The sequence below is a fragment of the Chlamydomonas reinhardtii genome, chromosome 2, assembly GCF_000002595.2.
Source record: "Chlamydomonas reinhardtii strain CC-503 cw92 mt+ chromosome 2, whole genome shotgun sequence".
Lineage (NCBI taxonomy): Eukaryota > Viridiplantae > Chlorophyta > Chlorophyceae > Chlamydomonadales > Chlamydomonadaceae > Chlamydomonas > Chlamydomonas reinhardtii.
Window position 1 is genome coordinate 5,110,987 of NC_057005.1, and position 15,022 is coordinate 5,126,008.

Genomic DNA, 15,022 nt, shown 5'->3' on the forward strand with positions numbered 1-15,022 from the left:
TCGGAAAATACTTTACTGACCCCACGACTACCGGGATCCCCCTGCCCGACCTCCCCCCCTTCGTACAAAACCTCAAAGCCCCTCTGAGATCCCTGCATGGTGAGCTGATTGGACCGAGCAGCGGAAGGGCAGATTCCGGGAAAGATTGATCGGGCAGCGGACGATGGACTGTGGACGGTGGCGACCCGGAAGAATTGTTGTACAAAGCATGTATTGCAGCGACATTGCATGTCACGGTACGTATCTGTGCTTCAAATGCCGGGGGCGTTTGAATACTTGCAGAAAACCGTGACAAAACGCCCACCTTTCGCCCCCCCAAAAAAGCGTGACGTCCCAAAGGCCCAAACCTCAACCTGTTTCAAATTATGAGCTCTCCAATGCTGCTCTTTCTATTTTAGGCATGGGGCGCGTATCAGAACAATCTACTGGTCTCCCAACCCCCCGCCGGATGAACTAGCCTCAACCCGCGGTGGGTCAGCTGAGACGCAAGCGAGCGCATCCACAGGCGCAACCCCAGGCCCGGCGCTTGACGGCTTTGTCGTATGCATCGCCTGTGAGTGATCGACTATGAACTTCGCCGACCGCGCATGTTTCAGTACACCGAATACTAGAATAATAGGATGACGCGTATCTGTATTATCATATTATGCTAAACGACGCAATGCTGCGAACTGTGTCCGAGGTTGCGATATCCGCCGCGGTGCTTTCGGTAGCCGTCCTGAGTTATGCACCTCTCGCCGAGAGACACTGTGCAGGCCTGGGCCCGCAGACGTTGCCTTGGACGAAGCTTTTGAGCGGGTACCCGTGCACTGCCACGACCGGAGCGAGGGCGGGCTATCTGTTGTTTAATGGCTTGGCAGTATTACGTGACATTACGTATATTGATGCTTCCGACAAATGGCTGACCTTTGGGACGCTTGCGGTCGTCATGCGCTTCCTCGCGACGCTGGTGTTGCCGCCCGACACCTACAAGGTGAGTTGCTAGCATACAACAACGCGTCATTCCCGGTACACCTGTCAGAGGCAGTCACATGTCCTGCGCCCCGATACAATGGACAGAGGATACGGTAATGTTAGCACAGAGTTGGCATGTGCTTAAGGCATTCAAATCATTGTGGCGGCCCGTGCGGGCGATCGGCCGACCGCCTTTTCGAGGGGTTGCGGCACGGTTTCGGCCAGCAATACCCACTAGCGGACCGCCATGCGATCCATGGAGCGTGCCCCTAAGGGAGTCAAGTGACAGGGGACGCAATGTACATTGTTCAAATGCCGAGCACGAGAGGAGGCTGGTGTAGAAGTGGCGACTATCGTCTGAGTATGATCTGAGTGCCAGAGTCGTAACAAACGTTGGACCAAAGGTACTGCGGATGCTGGCGTGCACACAACCTCCTGGACCGGTGACCGGGTGGGGGTCGGGGTCGGGGTCGGGGTCGGGGGCGGGGAATTGGAGTCTGGGGAAATGGGATCCAAGGGACGCAAAATCGCTCGTTTTCGCCCGCGCAGCTTCTAAATACTTACGTATTTATTTTATGTAATATTAATTGCTGGGCCAACGCCCTGTGAAATTGCGAGGGCGCGCGCGGACTTCCCCCCGCGTGCCCGCAGCTCGGCCCCGCAACCCCCCCCCCCCCCGCACAAAACCCGTCATACCGTACCCCACCGCGAGATACAGACTCCACTATATAAGTAAAATGTGGTCTGGGTGCCGGTGCTGGGGGGTCGGGGCTGTGCATTGGACGTTGGACGGTTGGACGTCGCGAAGTAAGTTCAAGTTCGCCCTTGCGGCGAAACCGTTCAGCCTTACACGTTTTGCAAGTATAATAATAACAAAGTCTCAGCTTCATAGGTCTCACGTTGTGGGGCAGCCAGCACGGCACTAATAAGGACATGTGCTCGCGCTCGCAGCTTACACGCCTACGGGCCTCCTGACAGGTACATAAGTGCTGAGATTGAAGCAATCTACGTATCTGATAGTTAACTTGGACCAGCGCCAGCCTGTGCGATGAAATCGGCCAAAGAATCGTCTTTCCTGAGGCATCGGACACCATTCCATGCGTTAGAGTGCGCGAAATATGATTTAGCCTCAGTTACTTTCGCGATCGAGGTTCCCTGACTCGAGTCGGGTATCGAAACTTCGTCGCTGGGGCGTCTTCTACCTTGTGTACAATAGCTTCGTGTAATGGATGGCTTAAATAATGGCTGCGCGCAGTCGGCGGGTGCCGGGAACGTGTGTTTACCAACTTGGCAAGACCCCCCCTGTTCTGAAACCTCCCAGCTTCGCAGCGCGATGGCTCGCCCTTTGTGGGGCTGCGAAGTCAGGCACTGTATAGTTTGGGATTGAAACGCGCGGCAGGAGAGGATGTGCAGCACCAGGTGACAGGAGACAGGAACGACATGAGTCAGGGGGAGACAGGAGGCGACAGGAGGCAGGGGGAGGCAGGAGAGACAGGAGGGGACACGGCACGGGCAGGGCAAGGATTAACACAGGTTGAGGATTCCGCTTTGTGGCTTTCTGCTTTCAGCTTGACTTTATGGCTCTTATGGCTCTTTGAGCGGCTCTTTTTGGCGGCGGCCTCGTGGCCTGGACGGTGCACTTTACATACTAGTTTTTCTGTGTCGCATGCCTTCAAGGGTTTTTGCACTTGGCAAATACTCTGTTACAGCCTCTATTCTTGTCCATGTTCTACCAAAAAGCGCAAAACTGGACAGAACCCTAATGTAAGGTTCTTGCCGAGGACTATGGCTGTCGCCCCCCTTTGGGGGGCGAGCCAACGTATAGGTGCGCCGCGCCCCCTGCGGGGGCCGGGGCACGCTAACTCGGCCGCGCTGGTCCGCAAGCCCACTGTCTCTCTCGAGCTTGTCCTGAACCCATACTGAACCCCACATGCTTGTGCTGAGCAGTTCTGACCAGCAGCAACACCCGCCCGGCCACGCTGAACCGTACTGACCCCCACACGCATGCTTGTCCTGACCCCCCACCCAACGCCTACACACCCTCAACTCCGCATGAGCACAGGGCCTGGCGGTGGTACTTATGTACTTCTGCCGGCTGCAGTTCTTCGTGTTCATGCTGCTGCGCGGCCCTGCGGCAGAGCCGTCCTACTTGAGCCTGACGACAGCGTTCAAGCTAAATGTGGTCTTCGATATTATGTTGTTCATCTCCACGCTCGGCTGCAAGGTGCGCATTGACGCCGCCGGAATCCATGACTGTACTGCTACCGTATTTTAGATGCTTGCTCTGACCCGCACATATAATGCCAAACATCCGCAGCATCCCGCATGTCTGCCCACGACCACGACCCGCCACCTGCAACACCGCATAGCTAGTCAAGTGCGGTCATGCCATCAGCCGCTCGCAGCCGACCCGCGCATGCATGCACCGCGCACGCACGACAGCACAGCTGCCCGCCGCCCCAGCGCTCCACCAGACTCGCATGTGGCCACTTCATGCCTTTGCCTTGTGCCGCAAAGCAGCCCGCGTAACCCCTCACGTCTGCGCGCCCTTGTTTCACGCAGCCGCCCAGCATTGCAGCCGAGGTGGCTGTGGGCACGTTCCAGACGGCCGCTGCGGCTGTGCTGCACTGCTGGCACGCGCACCGCACCGCGCTGGCGCCGCCGCTCTACCAGATCATCGCCATGCGCCTGGTGGTCATGGCGATCAATGCCTACACTGGCATGGTGCTGGGTGGCGGCAGGGTCCGCGGCGCCAGGTCGCCGAGCACAGGCGCAGGCGGTCCTTCAGGCTCGGGTGCTGGAACGACGGATGGGGCGCCAGCAGCCCGGCTAGCGAGCAAGTGCGAAAGCTTTGATGTGGTGGGCCCTGTGGGGCTGAGGGCTTGCGAGGGTGGAGGCGGGCCGGCGGCCACGTGCTCCGCCGACGCAAGCCCAGCCGCAAGCAATGCTGCGGCGGGCTCCGCCGCGGCTCTCTCAGTTGGTTTGCCAGCAACGGAGGCGCCAGGCGCAGCGGTACCGCAGGAAGGGGAAGTGGCCCATCGGCAGTACGCTCCTGTGGAGGCTGAAGCAGCGGCGGCAGGAGCAGCCTCCTACAACACTGCCGCGGCGGACGCTTCGTTGGCGCGCATGCGAGCATTGCTGGCCAACCGGCCCTACCGGTCCATTGTGCAGCGGCGCGCATTGACATTCAAGGTGAGGCAGAGGGCTTGAGCCGTATGTGGAGGGACGTGTGTGTAATCAGCCAGCCAGCCATGAATGCCGCATTCGCCTACCACCACCACCACGACCAGCACCAAAATCTTCTCGTGCAGCTCTCAGTCAGCCGGCCTTCGCACACGAGCCCCTCGGCCTCTTCACCCCCTGTGCCGTGCCGGCCCGTACCTCCATTGCAGGTGCCATGGGCGGAGCCGGAGGACCTCCAGCCGGGCTTCCAGCAGCGGCTGGCGGAGCTGGTGGCGGCCAAGGGGCTGGTGCTGGCGGACATGAGCGTGCGGAGGGGTGAGTGGGCAGGGGTGAATGGGCAGGCGCTGGCAGCGACGACGGGACAGCTGCAAGGGTGCAGGTGCAGGGTGACGTAAAGGCGGGTGGCCGGCGGGAGCATGGGAGTCGTAAGGCGGAGGTTTGGGCATGTGGGTGGGATGCAGATGCTCAGGGGCGGGTCGGGTAGGCTTGACGGCCGCAAGCCAAGTTCGGGCCTGGTGTTCGTAACTTTGAATGGTCTAGCTTGGGGGCGGGTGGGCGTGTCGTGCCGACAGAGACAGACTAGCATCTTTTGCCTTGCCGCACCACAGGTTGCATTGAGCTGGTCATGGTGCTCCAGTCGTCGCAGGAAGGTGCGTGACAATTTCAACTCGCTCTCAGTAACTTGCAGTCCTCCACGCTCCCCTTGCATGATTGTTGCGCTTGCTCACCCGCTGCATTATAACGGGGGCTTCCCACCAGCTGACTCGCCCCCACGCGCACGCACTGCTGCAATGCAGCTGGCGGTGATGCAGCACATCGGCCGGATGGCGGACTGGATGCAGCCAGCCTGGTGCGCGCTCTGGGGCTGCAGCGCAGCAACCGGGATGGCGGCGGTAGTGACGACGGCGAGCAGGGCGGCCGCGAGGCGGAGCTGCTGGCGGCGGTGCAGCGCGTGCACGACATCGTGCTCACCCGCGGTGCCGCAGCTGCAGGCGTTCTGGCGGTGACGGGTGCAGGGCCGCCGGCGCCGCGAATTGTGAACGTGTGGCCGCGGGTGCTGCATGTGCCGTCGGCAGTGCAGCGGGCGGATGGGGACCTGGCGACGGCGGCGGTGGGCACCGCGGCTGGCCCCGTGACGCTGCGTGTTCGCGTGGAGTGGCCGGCCGGGGCGCAAGGGCCGGCCGGTGGCGCGCCCGGTCTTGCGACGGTGCTGATGCAGGCGGGGGGCGTGTTGCTGCCGGTCCGAGTCACCGCCAGTCGCCTGGTGCCCCCAGCAGATGTCGCTACTGGAGGCAGCGACGCTGCTGACGTCGCCGGCAACGGCGCCGCTTCTGCGCTGCTGGCAGAGTACGAGATCGAGCTGGAGTCGCGGCCGCCACGCCCCGGGTCTATGATGGTGAGCATGACGGACAGTGTTACGCCTTTTTGCAACTGTTTACCGGCAGAGGGCCGTAGTGCTGTGGCGCCGCAACTCTGTGAGAGCGGTGGGCAGTGGTGCTTGAGGGACCTGGTGTAGGGGCCAGGTGGGGCATTGGAGGGGCAGAAGCCAATGCCTGCAGCCGCTGCTAGCGTCGGATTACGGCATGGGCTTCCTTCCTGACCCGTATGCTGTCCACAACCTCTGCCCTGTCCATGCCAGCTGGAGCTCCGCGGCCCAACAACCCAGGCCGCTGTGGGCGCCGGACCCCAGGCCTCAGCCACAGCCTACCGCATGTTGGCGCCAATGCTGGCCGTGGCCCATGCCGCAGCGGTGGAGGAGCTATCTGCCAACATGGCGGACTGGCCTTCCGATGCCGAGTCGCAGCTGGAGCTGAACGAGCTGGTGTACGACCTGAGCACGTGGGCAGACGCCGCCGCGGCGGCGGGCGCCGGCGCCTGGGCCGGCGGCGCAGAGTGGGACCACGTGTTCGGGTGCGCGCCCTTGGTGGCCGCAGACGAGGTGGTGTGGTCGGAGCTGTTGCCGCACCTCATCAACTACTGCCGCGCGGCGGGCTGGAACGCAACCGCCGAAGCAGTGCAGGCGGACCAGATTGCGTACACCGAGCTCAGCGCGCGCCAAGCGGGCCAGCAGGGCGCCACAGTGGCAGCTGCCGCTGGTGCAGGCGTGACGGGTGACGGTGTTGCTGCCGCTGCTGCGGATGCAGCCGCAGTGGTTGCGCTTGCCGATGCCGCGACTGCGGGCACCGCGCCTGCTACCGCAGCCGACCTGCACGCGTCCTTCGACCTGCACGCGGCCGCACTGCTCAAGTCGACTGAGTTCTTCGACGACGAGCCGCACCCGGACGTGCTCTCCAGCTTCGCCAGTGGTACTGGTAGCCTTCTGGACAGCAGTCCGGCTCTCCTGGCGCCTCAGCACCGGCGCCCGGCACAGCCGGTGTGGTGGCAGGCGCTGCTGCAGGTGCTGGGGCTCTCCCAGCAAGAGACCCCCGCCGAGACCGCCGCCTTCCGGGCCTTTGTGTGCGCGTGGACGACATCGCTTGCCAACATTGCGTGAGTAGCGCCGGCTGCGCAGCGCCGCCACTGCTGCCCTGTGCCTGCCACGCAAACGACCTAACACGCTCCGCGCCTGCTGGCTGCTGGCGAACCTCCCGCACACCAGAGCCCACTCTGCCCAAACGTACCCATGCCCCACGCCTCCGCCCGTCCCACGCCTCTTCCCCGCATCCGCCCCCACAGCCAGGTGACGGAGCTGTTCATGGTGGTGGCGCTGCTCAGCCGCGGCGCGCTCGCCGGCCAGGCCGCGCTGGGCGGCGAGCTGGCCATCGTGCTGAGCGGCTGCGGCCTGGGCGCCGCCGCCGCCGTGGCGTGGGCGCTGCTGCCGGCGGAGCGCTGGCGCCAGGTGGCGCTGCGGCTGCGTGTGCCGCGGCAGCTGGGCTACCTGGTGTCCAAGTCGCTGCTGGGGCTGGGGCTGGCGCGGCCGCCGGCAGGCGCGCTGGCCTACGCGGCCGGGCCCGGTATGCTGCTGATGGAGGGAGCCATCCTGCCTGGAGCCTGCCTGGTGCGGGCGTGCGGTGTGCCGGTGTGTGCAGGCGGCGCCTGCGGCGCGTGATGGACTGTGCGGCGGGGGCCGTGAATTTGGATACTGACGTGCTGGTGCTGGTGCTGGTGCGGGGTGCCTCCTACAGTTGTACTGCTTTGTACGCCGCCCGCTGTCCTGCGCTGACCTGCTGCGCCCCGCAACGCCTCTGCTGTGGCCGCGTGCAGGTGTCGCCCGCCGCCGCCATGGCCATCGCCTGCATCAAGCTGCCGCTCAACGTGCTGTGCTCGCTGCGGCTGGGCATCGCGGGTGGCAGCCTGGGCGCGGCGCTCATCATTGGGCTCCGCACCGAGGTACTGGGGCTGCTCACCAACACCGCCTTCCACGTGTACCTGCGCCTGCGCTACCAAGAGCAAGCGGCGCCGGCGCCGGCCGCGGTGCCGGTGTCGTCGTCTGCAAGGGAACGCGTGGCAGCACCGGGGGGTCAAATGGCAGGTGGCAGCGCCGGCGGCAGTGTGCAGGCAGCAGCCGGTGGCGCCGGCGGCTCGAGGGGCGCAGGGCTGATGCGGCGCACGGCAGGAGCAGCCAGCAGGCTCGCGAACGGCGCACGGGCAGCAGACGGCGGGTGGTGAAGATGTTATGTTGCGAATAGAGTATTTACGGAGGACGTCACGCGTTTCATGTCGTGCACGCGTGCATTTCACCTAAGCGCGTGTTAATGCAGAATGCCAATGCACCCATAGACATGTGATACAGTTTGCTGAAGCTGAGCGTGGTCGTGAGGCTCTTTGTTCACGTGCAGCAACCAGAAGGGAGCCATGTGGTGCGCAGGCACGCTCCTCTCTGCAAGTGGGTTCATGAACCTGCAGGAGCGTTGCCCACGCCACGGTACTCACCCTGCGCCACGGCCAATAGTAGGTCCGAGCCCGGCCGGACGGGTTAACGAGTCGAGGAATTCGTGCACTGGTTATGAGGCTACAGGCTTGCGGAAGTGGGGCTAAGAGCAAGGGAAGGCACGCGTGGATCCCCGACCTGTGCCGCGTGTGCTGCCTTGGCCCCCGAGCCCAGGGGGCGCCCTGCCCTGCCCTAGCCCTAGCCCAATACAAAGCACAGGGACCGCGGTGCCTGCATCCTCCTCCCCTGACTGTTGCCGGGGCTCAGCCCTTTTTCCAGCTGTACAAAACTGCCACCCCTTGTCTTTATTGCGAGACGTACGACGAGATGAGACGAAATGAATGCTATGACGCGGTTGCGCTCTGCTGGTGAGGCAGCCGGATGCAATTGCATTAGGTTTGGCGCCAGCCGTGCGTGGCACACGTCATCTCGATGGGTGATGGTAGTAAATAAGGGTGCAGTAAGTGCATCTTGGCATATTCTCTTGATGATGGTATGTTGCTCTACGCAATTCTACTTTGGGACTGATCCGCATCATTCGTACCGTGTTTGCACAATGGAGGGACCTCTGCACTGATAGTGGATAGAGGGGGGCTGTATACAGAGGCGCGCACGTGTGTCAGAGGCATGCACACGCCCTGGTCCCGCTTTCGCGGGTTGTCAGACAGGAGCCCTGATTGTTCCAGGCTGGGTTGCGCAAATACCGTCGTTTTTTTGGGCTGAGCCCCCCCAGCGCAGCGTTCCAGGGGGGGGCCGAAGCCCCCCAGGAACCCCCCTGTCCGTGCTGCGTTCGTGCGTCGGCAAAACATAGCATACTGGCACAAATCGCGACTGCCACGTATTAGTATTTGTTAATGCCTATTGCATGTAAATAGGCCGCCCACACCTTGCGCCAGCCCTGCAGGCGTACGTCGGCGGCATCCCCACGGCGGCGACCGCGTCGGCGGCCCGGTTTGAAGAGCGCCTGCGCTACCTCTTCGCCAGTGGGGCGGCAGGGCAGGCGGCGGGGCAGGAGGCGGGGCAGGCGGAGGCGGCGGGGCAGGCGGAGGCGGCGGGGCCGGCAGAGGCGGGGCCCCGGGGCGCGGTGCACGTGCTGTGGCACTACCACTTCTCCGCCTTCCGCCGAAAGCGCTGGGCTGCGTTCATCCAGCGCGACCGCGCGCTCCACCGCGTCGCCAAGCAGCTCACGGGCGGCAGGCCCAAGGAGGAGGTGGTGGTGGGGTGGGGTTCGTGGGCCTTCCAGGGAGGGAAGGGCGGCTCCCCCATCTCCGTCAGGGGCGGGCGCGCCGCCAAGCATGTGTTCATCATCGATGAATACAAGACCTCCAAGGTGGGTGGGTTGAGTGGGATTGCAATTGCTGGTGGATGGGTGGGCCGCTGGGTTTATGCCTGGCTTTAGCGGAAGCCCTTGTGTGGCCCCCCGATCCCTCCTACCCTCCCGACCATGCAGACCTGCTACAACTGCGGGTGTCATGAGATGGCCATCAAGCGGCTTGGGGGGCTGAAGGAGGGGCAGCGGCCCGGGTCGGTCAAAGTCTGCAACGTCTGCTTGACGACCTGGGTGAGGACCGTGCATGTGCGGGGACGGCTGGGCACTGGGGACGGATTGATTGACAGGTTGACGGTTGGGACAGCTCATGTGCGCTCTCTTCTTCCTCCCCGTTCCCCGTCCCCAGAACCGCGACGTCTCCGCCGCCAACGTGATCCGTGTGCTCCTCCTGCTGAAGCTGATGGGCTTCGAGCAGCCGACCAAGCTGCAGCGGCCGCCATGGCCGCCGGCGGCGGCGGGGCCGGGCTGAGAGCCTGAACGGCGCTAGCAGGGCGTGGGGCTGAGGGTGCACGTGTCGATTGGCGGCGAGTGACGTGACTAGTTTGTTAGCTGCGGGTTAGCACGGACTGTGCACCCCACCCAACCGGCCACGTCCGGATTTGCGGGGATGCCAAAGGCCCCCAACATAGAGGCGTGTGCTTAGTAGGCGCCCGCGTCAAGGTGGCTGGGTTGATAACGACCCGGGAGGGGAGGGCTCAGCCCTTTTCCTGCCTCCCTAAGGCAGCCACCTCCTTGTTAGTGCTCTCGCCATCCTTCTGTTTGAACACTGGTTATGCTGCGGGGGCGGGCTTGTCGGGTCGGGGAGGTGGACCCACAGCTGTAACAAACAACTGGTTGACACGACGCTTGCGGTTGTCATGCGCTTCGTCGCGCCGCTGGTGTTGCTGCCCGACAATCCGTGAGTCGCTGGCACACAGAAGAATGTCGTTGCCTGTGCACCTGTCAGAGGCAGTAAGTGGATCATGTCGCGGCCCGAAGCCTGTCAGTCGGGTACAGGCCCACGGTGCAGCCCCCTGTCTGCGCCCTGTCACACTCAGACACACCGCTGTGCTGTCACACAGACATGCCGCTCTATAGACGCAGACCAATCACCAGTCACTGTCATCGTCATCCGAGGAAGACGCCTTCTTGGCCTTCTTCTTCGTTTTTGCCTTGCTCGCCCCCTTGTCCGCCTCGGCCTTCTTCTTCCCCGCCGCCCCCGTCCCCGCCCCCGCCTTCTTTTTGGCCACACCCCCACCCTTGACTCCTAGGCCAGCCTTTGCTCCCACGCCGCCAGCAGCACCCGCGGCCTTCTTTTTTGTTGGCGCGGCTTTTGCCTTTGTGGCCTTGCCAGCCTTGGCGCTCTTCTTGGCTCCTGCGCCCGCCTTCTTCTTAGTCGCCTTGGGTTTGGCTGCGGCCTTGTTGCCGCCGGTCTTGGCCCTGGCCCCAACCTTGCCGCCAGGCTTTGCCTTAGTTTTGGCACTGGGAGCCGCCTCGTCGTCATCGTCGTCTGAGGCAGCGGCAGGGCGTAGGGTGCAGCCGCAAAGCAAGGAGGTTATCGGGGTGAGTGCTGGGATACCTGCCACAGGCTATACGGTAACTGTGGAGCCCAGCCACCGTCTGTCAACCGCGGCGCTACACGCTTTGATGCGGCATCAGTGCCACAGCTGCGCAGAGCCAACCTGCCCGCGGCCCCATGTGCTCTCTTCAAGACAACACACCTGGCTGGTAGTTGTCCTGGTCGTCGTCATCGCCCAGCAGGTGCGCAAGGCCGTCCCCGTCATCGCCGACCCCGGCGCCCCGGTGCACGTCGGCCGCCTCACGCAGCCGCACAAAGTCGTTGAACAAGCTCTCGACCTTCGGCGCGGGGTTTGGGGTTGGGTTCGGGTTTGACAAGCCAGAGTGTGGAATAGTTGATCACCGAAAGCCGCGTTGGGCTGCATGGAGGCGTGGAGACACGCTTCGCTCCAGGCAGATGCCGTGCAGACGCCTCGTGCATCTGGCCAAGTTGCACTGAGTCGTGCGGGCCCCGCATGCCCGGTACTCGGCCGCTGACAGGCAGCCCGCAGCTCCCGTCACCAGGACAAGAGGGCCACCTGCTACCCCCCCCCCTATCTACGGCCCTCCAGGCAGCCATCGTGCAGCGCCCCGCAGCCGTGCCACCCCCACCCCCACCCCAAAAGGCCTCCCCCCCCTATTCGGCCTCGTAGCTCATGTCCTCCGCCCACCTTGGCCTCGGTGGGCCCCACGTTGAGCACCATGGCTGTGCCGGCCAGCGGCAGCGCCCAGGCGTTGTAGATGACGCCCTTCAGGTCCACCTGCAGACACACCTCCGCGCCGCCGGGCCCGCCACCGCCCTGCGAGGACGGCCCCGGCTCACCGCCGCCTGCGGTGCAGGTGCAACCACACAGCCGCGCGCAGGTGGGCAGGAACGCGACAGTTAGCTGATAGTGACGCCAGCACCTGGTGTGGGCAGCTCCTGCGCACACTTTACTTGGAGTAGAGGACCTACTCATTGCTCCCAAAACCCACAACCCACGTGCACAGCTGCGACTCCAGCAGCGCACGTAACCGCACACCTGCTGCTGCGCCCTTGCCGCCAGTTGGCGCGGCCGCCAGCACTATAAGTCGGCCCACCGCGCCCGCGTCACCACTCAGGTCCGTTGCGCCGTGTCCGTGCCCGTAGCCATCCGCGTTAGAGGACGAGGCCGGCGGCGGCGGAAGCTCGAACAGCACCTGAAGTCGGGGAGGAGGAATCGTGGCGAGGGTGCGGGGTGCGGGGCGTGCACAACTTAGGGTTGGTTCCTTGCGGGCTGGGGCACATTGGGTTTGTGTGTGCGCATGAGGAGGAGAGGGAAAGGCCTAAGGGAGGTCTTTCCACGGCCGCAACCCAGGACGCACGTGGGCCTGGCCCCTCGCGTCTTGCCTGCCCAAGCTCACTTTGTTTCGGTTGATCTTGTCCGGAAGCATCAAAGGCAAACTGCCAGCCGGTGGCTGCGTCTGTGTTTGCGCCTGTGTCTGCGTCTGTGGTTGCGTTTGTGTCAACGGCTCGCCGAGCGGTCCGGCGCCCCCCGGCTCATCGTTCAGTGCTGGCTTCACGCCAGCACCGCCAGCAAGTGGTGCCGTGCGCGGGTCTGCGCCCGCAGCAACGCGCGGCTCCGCTTTCACCGCGGCCCCCCTCGCCCCGGCCTCCTGCTTGACCTCAACGCCGGACTCTTGCTTCGCACCAGCTTTAGGTGGCGGCTGAGAAGGGCCTGCGCAATGCCGCAACCACAGCTGAGCCAAAATTCCACGGTACAGGTGTTGGCACAGCTGCGCACAGCACGCGCGCACGACTGCTGACACCCACCTGCTGCGGCTGGGAGTGCGGCCGCCGGCTTTCTCCGCAAGATAATGTCATCGTCGCTGTCACTACTGCTCACTACGAATATCTTGCTAGGCGTCTGCGGGGTAAAAGCAACGCACAGAGCAAACCTGAGCAACCCCAACGACGCACTGGGCGTCGCAGAACAACACGGCGCCCGGCGGGCCGCTTCCATACCCGCACCTGTGTGTGTTGTTTGAGCCATTCTGGCATGTCTCCATCGCTGCTGTCAGACATGGTCTAGGGCTCGCCAGGAGTCGCTGAGTACCGAAGTGAGGACCTGCTTGTCACCGGGCTGTCGGTGCACTGGAACTTTGTGGTTCTTAGTTGGCACCAAGCTGCATATAGCAGTTTCAACCCGCCATAGGACACTGCATCCTTACGACCTTAGTTGACAGCTGCTCGCACCGGCGGGAAATGAATGCCGTGGTTTATACGTATTAGCCAAATCGCAAACTTCTAGATGGTATCTTTTCATCAATAAACAGTATTACAAGTTTTGCAATTGTTCGTGGACGGTCGTTTGCCACACACAATCGGCCTTGCGCTGACTCCCTTCCCCAGCCCCCGGTCTGCCCCTCGCCCTTCCCAAACGTGCGGAAAGTGCAGCTTCTTCCATGTCCTCCATTGGGCCATGAGCCATATCCCCGCCTCACTTTGGGTTATGCAACAGCCGTCAAGGTGCAACCGGCTGAGACTTGGGCGTGCCAAGCAACCCGAGCGGCCTAGCAAGCGGCACGCCAATCAGGGCACGGGAGGGCAGGGATGCCCTGGCCAAGTGCGCCTGCCTGCATGTAAGCTGGGCCCTGAATCCTTGAAGTGCGGAGATACAGGGAATGTCTGGCCAGATATAATTGCTTCTCAGGATCTCGGCTCTAGCTAGACCGCACTGACCGCAGTCCAACTCGTATGTCACGATATGTACAGGTGAACAGGCGAGGTCCACGTATAACGCATCCTTTATTCCAGTCCAGTTGCCGTTGCCCGAGGCGCCTCCCGCGTTATAAATCGGGTGACGGGACCTGGCACGGGGCGTGTCTGCAACAGGGTCTCTGCCGCCCACGGAAACCTATTGCCGCCGCTGCTACAGTGTTGGTCACTCGGCCAGGCTGCCTTGCGTGTTATGACTGTTATCGACGATGCTTAAGACATCAGTTACCAATATGAAGGTAACAAGCGGAGAGGAGTGAATTTGTGCTGCCCCGTACCTCTCTGATCGTTCAAGGTTCCTGTCCTAGTGCCGTCAACCTAGTGCCTGGTGGGTGCCAGGCCGTCAGCCTGCCGCGCGCCCTGGCCCCCACCAGCACGGTGCCCAAGAAGCCACTATACCACATTCCATCGTCGCCACCATCTGCTCCCCCACTGAGTCCCACTGTCACTGCGCCCGCCGCTGCGGATCACCACCCTACCACCCTTGCTGCCGTTACTACCCTTCCGCTGCAGTGACAAGAAAGGTGGCTCTCCCTCTCAAGGGGGAAAGTGGGCTGTGCCGCCACGCCAAGTTGGTGCAAGTCTGAGGCCGAAGGTTTCGCCTCATCTCCCTGACATAGCCGGGGTCGGTTTGTACAGGCACCGCAGCCTATTCATCGGCCGTCAACAGGCCTTAGTAAATACTCACGTCAGTGCTCGTATCTTCCTTCGTTCGGAACGAAATTTGCCAAGGAAGGCCTCTGGCCACTTTGAGCCGAAGGACAGGGGGTTCCAGCGGCTACTCCACGGCGAAACCTGCGTGGCATGTGGTAAGAAGACTCAGAGGGCTGCATCTATGGGTGTTGACGGCGGGAGAGTGAGGTTGGGTCGGCGGGAAGCAGGGGAGGAGTGGGCGTGTCGTGTCGGTGTCGACATCTGAGAATGTTCTGGGGCATTGGGTTCACTACTTCACTGTTATATTCCCGCGCAAATGGCGTCCGCCGAGATCGCTGACACCGCTGCACACGATCCGTGCGGGTCGGGGGCGGAAAACTTTTGGGGGTGAACGAAGCGGCGGCAGCCTGTTTCGTCAACCAAACGAAGCCATTTTGAGGAATTCGGCCACTGACGCCGCCCCTGCTTTCGTAAGATACGAGCGCTGACTCACGTGTCACCACTGTTGCAGTTATGATATTGACGAGTGTTGCGGAACTAATGCGTACGTAGACCAGAGCGGAAGGCGGAGTGGGCGTGCAGGCGGCACGAGAGTAGGCAGTCAGTAGCGCAAGTTGCGATGTTACAGCTCTCCATCCCAGCCACCGTTCCCATCAGCTCCCTGCCCCCTCCTGCCCACGGCCAATCCTGCTGCCACGGATAAAGTCACTCCCAAGGGCACCGTGCAGCACGGGGCCAAGAACCCGTCATGAGCCAC

General features: G+C 62.9%; 3 protein-coding genes across 3 annotated transcripts; 2 read left to right on the forward strand and 1 right to left on the reverse strand.

Moving 5' to 3' along the window:
* Positions 1-239: 239 nt before the first annotated feature.
* Positions 240-8,891, forward strand: CHLRE_02g105000v5 (uncharacterized protein). Its single transcript, XM_043059788.1, has 9 exons — positions 240-973; positions 3,017-3,178; positions 3,517-4,146; positions 4,347-4,452; positions 4,746-4,787; positions 4,935-5,533; positions 5,777-6,627; positions 6,814-7,135; positions 7,342-8,891. Exons 1-9 carry the CDS (start codon positions 929-931, stop codon positions 7,744-7,746), a joined length of 3,162 nt encoding a protein of 1,053 aa, XP_042927423.1. The 5' UTR covers positions 240-928; the 3' UTR covers positions 7,747-8,891.
* CHLRE_02g105026v5 (uncharacterized protein) lies at positions 8,830-10,021 on the forward strand. The gene is made up of 3 exons (XM_043059789.1): positions 8,830-8,875; positions 9,004-9,338; positions 9,685-10,021. The coding sequence occupies exons 1-3, from the start codon at positions 8,863-8,865 to the stop codon at positions 9,805-9,807; spliced, it is 471 nt and encodes a 156-aa protein (XP_042927422.1). The 5' UTR covers positions 8,830-8,862; the 3' UTR covers positions 9,808-10,021.
* A 112-nt stretch (positions 10,022-10,133) lies between these two features.
* On the reverse strand, positions 10,134-13,149 carry CHLRE_02g105050v5 (uncharacterized protein). Its single transcript, XM_001699708.2, has 7 exons — positions 12,865-13,149; positions 12,667-12,760; positions 12,258-12,571; positions 11,897-12,053; positions 11,546-11,703; positions 11,039-11,174; positions 10,134-10,827 (listed from the first exon to the last, which is right to left on the reverse strand). The coding sequence occupies exons 1-7, from the start codon at positions 12,916-12,918 to the stop codon at positions 10,427-10,429; spliced, it is 1,314 nt and encodes a 437-aa protein (XP_001699760.2). The 5' UTR covers positions 12,919-13,149; the 3' UTR covers positions 10,134-10,426.
* Positions 13,150-15,022: the final 1,873 nt, after the last annotated feature.

Coding starts and splice junctions, on each gene's coding strand:
- CHLRE_02g105000v5 (XM_043059788.1), top strand. CDS start 929: ATGCGCTTCCTCGCGACGCTGGTGTTGCCGCCCGACACCTACAAG. Junction 4,788..4,934: donor GCTCCAGTCGTCGCAGGAAG/GTGCGTGACAAT, acceptor GCTGCAATGCAG/CTGGCGGTGATGCAGCACAT. Junction 5,534..5,776: donor CACGCCCCGGGTCTATGATG/GTGAGCATGACG, acceptor TGTCCATGCCAG/CTGGAGCTCCGCGGCCCAAC.
- CHLRE_02g105026v5 (XM_043059789.1), top strand. Junction 9,339..9,684: donor ATGAATACAAGACCTCCAAG/GTGGGTGGGTTG, acceptor CCCCGTCCCCAG/AACCGCGACGTCTCCGCCGC.
- CHLRE_02g105050v5 (XM_001699708.2), bottom strand. CDS start 12,918: ATGTCTGACAGCAGCGATGGAGACATGCCAGAATGGCTCAAACAACAC. Junction 12,761..12,864: donor GGCTCAAACAACACACACAG/GTGCGGGTATGG, acceptor TTTACCCCGCAG/ACGCCTAGCAAGATATTCGT. Junction 10,828..11,038: donor CCAGGACAACTACCAGCCAG/GTGTGTTGTCTT, acceptor CCGCTGCCTCAG/ACGACGATGACGACGAGGCG.